At 42.2% G+C, this 5935-nt stretch overlaps 1 protein-coding gene across 2 annotated transcripts; it reads right to left on the reverse strand.

Moving 5' to 3' along the window:
• Positions 1-490: 490 nt before the first annotated feature.
• On the reverse strand, positions 491-5346 carry LOC123176319 (sugar transporter ERD6-like 5). 2 transcript variants are annotated; one of them, XM_044590587.1, is made up of 19 exons: positions 5060-5346; positions 4363-4518; positions 4096-4158; positions 3895-3984; positions 3716-3775; positions 3516-3581; positions 3375-3440; positions 3213-3288; positions 2932-2996; positions 2329-2421; positions 2160-2240; positions 1992-2076; positions 1828-1874; positions 1694-1756; positions 1542-1601; positions 1407-1460; positions 1257-1308; positions 1036-1150; positions 491-913 (listed from the first exon to the last, which is right to left on the reverse strand). In XM_044590587.1, exons 1-19 carry the CDS (start codon positions 5285-5287, stop codon positions 841-843), a joined length of 1593 nt encoding a protein of 530 aa, XP_044446522.1. In that variant the 5' UTR covers positions 5288-5346; the 3' UTR covers positions 491-840. The 2 variants fall into 2 exon arrangements, with proteins under 2 accessions (XP_044446522.1, XP_044446521.1); XM_044590586.1 differs by lacking the exon at positions 1257-1308.
• Positions 5347-5935: the final 589 nt, after the last annotated feature.

Consider the following 5935-nt stretch of genomic DNA (forward strand, 5'->3'; position numbering starts at 1 on the left):
AATGCGTCTTCGGGTATGCTCCAGATCGAAGAGAGCGAGGCGAGGGAGAGAGATGTATGGGCTAGGGTTTCGTTCAGTGGGTCGCGGGGATGCACTTAACCTCCAGGGAGGCTCCGGATGGCCGCCACGGCAACAATCGTCGGCGTGGACGGCGGGCACACGTCCACCACGCCTCTGTTCCCTCTGTATAGAGGTTGAAGGAAAATGCCCTGGTAGTGGGCTGGGCCGTTCACTGTAGCAGATAGAGCCCATTAGCACAGTAGCTAGTTTCCCCTTTTTCCTTTTTCTTTTTCTAACATTTAAAACAGCCACTGTTTGCAATTAAAATAAGCCACAAAAGTAACCAAAGATTATTTTCTTCGGAAAGAGAAATAGCAATAATACTGTGGCCTCTGTATCTCGATTAACTATTGCACAGTTTACAAGATCAATGCTAGGCATCTAGTCTAGCCTTATCAAGCTCGCTCGGCTCATTTGGCAAGTAGAGATCAAACCACCCCGCAAAAATCCCATGTTCTTTGTAGGTTATTTGTCAGTCGTCTGAGAAGTAACGACACCATATATTTGTAGAGCACACTAGTCACAATATCCCAGATACATACTGAAACGTAACACAAAAAGGGAAACCAAGCCATGTACTCCCTCCGTTGCATAATTATTGTCGTGGTTTTAGTTCAAATTTGGATTAAAACCACGACAATAATTCAAATTTGAACTAAAACCACGACAGTACTTATGGAACAGAGGAAGTAATTAATTTAGACAGGTCGGTTAATTCCATTAGAAACTGGCGTCAATGACGAGTTCATGGACGCTTGAATCTCTTCCAGGGTCCTTCCTTTAGTCTCTGGTACCAGGCGCTCCACAAATACAACAGTCAGACCGCAAATGCTCGCGAACATGAAAAATGTACCTGAAATTAATCCGTCGATGTTGTACAGGCAAAACAAAACAAAAACATCAGCAAAGCTTCTGGTCAACCAGGACTATACTTTTGATCAGAAGGTCCATTTTCTATGCTACAATTGTATTTACCGTAGGAGCTCCACAGCAGGAGGAAGTTGAAGGCATACGAGACGATCCATGAGCCGAGCCAGCTCACCAAGGTCACCAGGCTTCCTGCTGACCCTTTCATGTGTATGGGGAAGATCTGCATGTCCAGCAACGGATTGTGTTCAAATTCATTCATACCGCGATTATACATTGGGGCACAGTAATAATTATTTTAATGGTTTGTTAACGGCAGAAAAAGGCACCTCTGACATTATAACCCATGGAATTCCTCCCATACCCAGTGAGAAAGACCCACTGAAGATTTGGTTTCCAAAGCAACAGAGATGTTTACAATGAGTAGACATCTGGCAACATTGCTCAAAAAGAAGTTAAAACTAAGATGCGGTACATACCAGAATCCCCGTCAATGCCAATGCCACATTGAGGTCCTTCGCCCAATGATGTTCCTGTTCAAGAAAGAGTAAATTATATAATAGCACATGTGTGGCGTTCTTACAAGGATGCTATCAGTTTCAGAAGATTCAAACCTTGGACAAGAATGACAGGCCAACTAGTAGGCAACCCAGGCATGTCCCAGCTGCACAGACCTGGGGCATTGCAGCATGGAAATTACTGTCTTAGAATCCATTACTAGGTGTATCATTTTTTATTTTCTAAAAACCTGTGGATCTTTTTTTACCATTAGAAGTGGCCTCCTTCCAGCCTTGTCCAACAGAAGCACCCCAAGTGCCGTCATCGGAATCTACAAGGACACCATAAAATCAGTAAGAACTGTGAAGCAAAAAAACCTGCATAAGAGCCATGATTAAATACCTGAACCGCAACCATAGCGAGCATTCCAGTGTTCCCTGACGAGAAACCTGATTCGTGTCATGGATAGTTAGTACCCAAAAGTAACACATGGTAAAAAATATGCTGAGTAACTAAAAGCAGTAAGGATGAGAAAGTTAAGGGAACAGGTTGCTAAAACTCATTACCAGCCGAAACAAATATCTCACTGGCGTAGAAGCAGATTGCATTCACTCCACCAAACTGTTGAAGGACCATTAGCCCAACTCCAACCTGAAAGAAACTTGATATCTTATAAAATTACACATAATTAAGCTTCTCCTTTCTAGCTAGAAATGCATAACTAGAATACTTACGGTGACAGCATGAATATAATCTTTCTGAAATAGGTCCAACATCTTTGACTGTGGTAGTTGCTGAAGCTTTTCCGTGAAATCCTGAACATATATAATAAGCTAGGCATTTGAGCAATGCAGGACTAAGTTGGTATTCTATTTAAACTCTCAAGTACTGAATAGTTGATACTTTGATATCGGCTGCCTCTTCAGAGATGTCCGTTTCTTTTCCCCTTAGCTTCTGTAACGCTTCCTCAAGTGCACCTGAGTGTCTGATCTTAGCCTGAAATGCATGGTTTTCTATCAAAGAAGGGCAAAACTGTAGGCTCCATCTAATGAATACAGGTCTTACAGCAGCTATAATAATGTGAGAAGATGATTTCACACTTATTTCAATTTGTCTGCACGCAATGAATTTAGGTCTCAAACTGAATATTTATAGAAATTGTTGTTACCCCAAAATCTGCTTCCTTGCATCTGAACTTGATGGAATGTCAAGCAATGATCATAAAAATGCTAAGTTTGTCAATGCCACATAGTACTACTATATATGTGTTTTTTTTCTCAAACACACATAAAAATGTGTCTTTTGTATTAGAAGAAGGGACCTTACAGGCAAAATAGTGAAAGAAAACAAAGCCAGAGGCAAAAAACAGGAAACACGCCGGAAAACAGAGCTACCCAAAAAACAGAGCAAACAGGAGAGAAAACAAGTAGTTCTAGAACCAAGAACGGAAGTGGATGGAGGAAAGAGATTCGTCAAGTACCAACACTACAAGGAAAGCCTACTTACCAGCCACCTGGGAGATTCGGGAATCACAAGAAGGCCAGCCAGCTGCAGTAAACATGGTGTCACTCCTACAAGAGCAATAGCTAGCCATATCAATATGCATTTTATTTCTATTTTCTAAAAAATACAAGTGCATGCATTTTGAGGCCAATATGCTAGACTGAAACAAGTACCAGTAAAAATTGGTGCAATGAGGGATCCTCATACAACAAACGTATTTTGAAATATATTTGTTTCAGTCTTATATGAATGGTAGGGAAGTAAATTCAAACAAATTAATGTACCTACGATTGCCAAGGTACGCCAGGTGATACATGTCCCCAGAGCATACGCGAGCGATGCCCCACAACATATCATAAACTGCAGAAATGGATATACTTGCCTTCTTAAGATAATACTGTATACAAGCACAACCAGTAATGAAATCTCCCAGGTTGGATACAAACCTGGTTTACGGCTGCGAACCGTCCTCTAAGATTCTTGGGTGTTATCTCTGATATATATACTGGGACCTGTGCAGGTAACACAACTTTCAGACAAAATTGGTTGGAAAAAGTAACAAGATGGAGTTTGTTTGCTATAATCACCACATAGGAAAGAAGGCCAATTCCACATCCAATTGAGAGCCTCCCAAGGTCAAGCCACACAGAGTTCTAGAGAAGAATATTATACAGAAAAGAAGGAAACAAATTACAGGATGAACTAAGGAGTGTTATTCCCTTCAAAGTTACAGTAGGTACTGAAATGCACACTGAAGTAGAGATACATGGAGTACTGAGGGAGGGACCTTAGAAAAGGCTATAAGGAGATATCCAAGAATGCAGAACACATCTGATATTGCCATTGCCTTCACATCAAGATGACGCCAGTTAGTTGAGACTTGAGAGGCTATAAATGATTTGTTTTGGCAAGTACACGCTCGTTAGATGGCTTAATTAGCAGGATGAAAATGGGATTGAAACTTACACATCTTCGGCCAACTCGATCTGCTATGGTACCGCTGACAATAGCGCCCAGCATTGCTCCTATGGTTAATATCGAGCCAAAGACAGAATACTGCATGATGGTTAAAAGAGCAGATGCTTATAGTGATGATGTGTCAAGTTGACCCACCAGGTCACAACCACCAAGATGAACAAATAAAAATGTTATAGTATAAATGAGTACCTCTGCTAAGGAAAGATGAAGATCCCGCATGATGCCCTTCTGAGATGGCGAAGAGTAGCCCACCTACAAAATAAGGAGTCACAATTAAGTTGCCGACCATGGAAATATTTGAACTAGAACAATAGTATGACATATGTCTACCTAACACTAATTAAATGGAAGAATTGTCACACATTATTGTTCTTGGATCTTCTTTAGTGGCATATAATCTACTCGAGAATGTAAAATGGTGACACGGACAGCATTCGAACAAGTCGAGTTACATACCGAGATGCCGAACACGAAGGATCCAGCAACGGCGACCGTGGTGCTAGCGACCACCACCCAAATCGAAGAAACGCTGCTGTTCCGGGCCACCAAGAGAGGCTTCTTGGCTTCTACCCCTTCCCATTCGGTAGACATGGGACCTGGCGGGGTTCTCTTCTGAAATGATCCACATTTTCACTGAATATCAAGGATAACTCACAAATCCGTTTAAAAGAAAAGGATAACTCACAAGCATAGCAAAAACAGTGAACTAAAGAGCAGTATGTTTTAGCAAACACATGCATCTGAACAACTTGCGCTATGGGTAGTTTCGCATAATCAGGTGGTGAAACAGATGAATTGAAATGAATATCTGAGCTAATTATAGAGCAGAGCAGCAGATTTTAGCAAACATCCCCTGAATCTTCCAAACTTTCAGCATAACACCCTCCTCCATTCCATCATGTTGCAGGTAAACCCAAGACTGACATGAGTATTTTAACCACCACAGTAAGCAACTAAGCATGAACAGACTTGGGCACAAGGGGAAAACAGAGCAGTAGTAGTAGAGCGTAGCAGGAAATGTCTTTGCTCTGAACTAGCAGCTAGTTGGGCGCAGTTGAGTGACAATCAGAGCATGGGACCGGCGCAGCCGCACGGCACGAACACATGAGGCATACCAGAGGAGTAGGAGCAGAACATGTATGCAGTTAGCTACCTGTAGTCGCCGGGAAGCTCGCCGGCGGCGAGGTGGCACGGGCGACGGACGTCGGAGGCGAAACCGCTCGACGAAACAGAAGGAGGGAGCAGCGCTGACCGAGGCGTTGCGGCCTCGGGCGTACGGCGGCGAGATCGATGCTCTGTCGCCGGCGGCGGGTTGGGGACGGTGGCGAGATCGATGCTCCAGCCGCCATCTTGTCGTTTCCCTTTCACCGAGGATATGCATTTGCGAACGTGATTTGACGATTACACCCTCTCATCCTTCCTAGGCCGGCCCAAAAAGACGGATTTCCATGTTTTTTTTTTTGCCAGCGGTATCGTATGCCTGTCAACTACGAGGCGTTCGGGGCGACTTCTTCATTCTCAATATCTTTTTACTCAGTTTCTCAAGGTGTTCATAGAGTAGGATGTCTTTGTGCCTGTTCATAAAGTGCATGTAAACTTTTGCGTATGTTAGCGTTCTCCGGGAAAAAAAATCAAACTACACATGGAGAAGAAAAAAAAGTAAACACTAGGAATAGTGTCACGAAATGATAAATACTAGTAATACACAATACTGTTGATGGATTTTGTTATGTTTTCGTCCGTTTGTAGATCAAATTTAAATCTCAAACCTTTTCTGAAACATACTTGGTTCTTTCTGAAAAATTCTCAAAAAAAAAAAAACTAACATATATCTTGTCAACATGCTTGACTTTTTTCTTCTACTATAATCAAAGCGTATCCTATGCACCCAGTGCACTGAGCGTGAAAAAACCGTATTGTAAGTTCAAAACAAAAATCTGAAATAAGTATATAAACATAGCATACTTTTTTTTTGCTTTGAGGTTACTCACCACATACACCAAGTGCTTACCATACATCTAATATGGGA

Source organism: Triticum aestivum, unplaced genomic scaffold (genome assembly GCF_018294505.1).
Source record: "Triticum aestivum cultivar Chinese Spring unplaced genomic scaffold, IWGSC CS RefSeq v2.1 scaffold75462, whole genome shotgun sequence".
Taxonomy (NCBI): domain Eukaryota; kingdom Viridiplantae; phylum Streptophyta; class Magnoliopsida; order Poales; family Poaceae; genus Triticum; species Triticum aestivum.

What these genes read in the sequence shown, in the direction of transcription:
- LOC123176319 (XM_044590586.1), bottom strand. Translation starts at nt 5,287, where the DNA reads ATGCATATCCTCGGTGAAAGGGAAACGACAAGATGGCGGCTGGAGCAT. An exon ending in GCGTACCTTGGCAATCGTAG is followed by an intron (nt 2,997 to 3,212) that starts GTACATTAATTT and finishes TTGCTCTTGTAG; the next exon opens with GAGTGACACCATGTTTACTG. An exon ending in ATTATATTCATGCTGTCACC is followed by an intron (nt 2,077 to 2,159) that starts GTAAGTATTCTA and finishes AGTTTCTTTCAG; the next exon opens with GTTGGAGTTGGGCTAATGGT.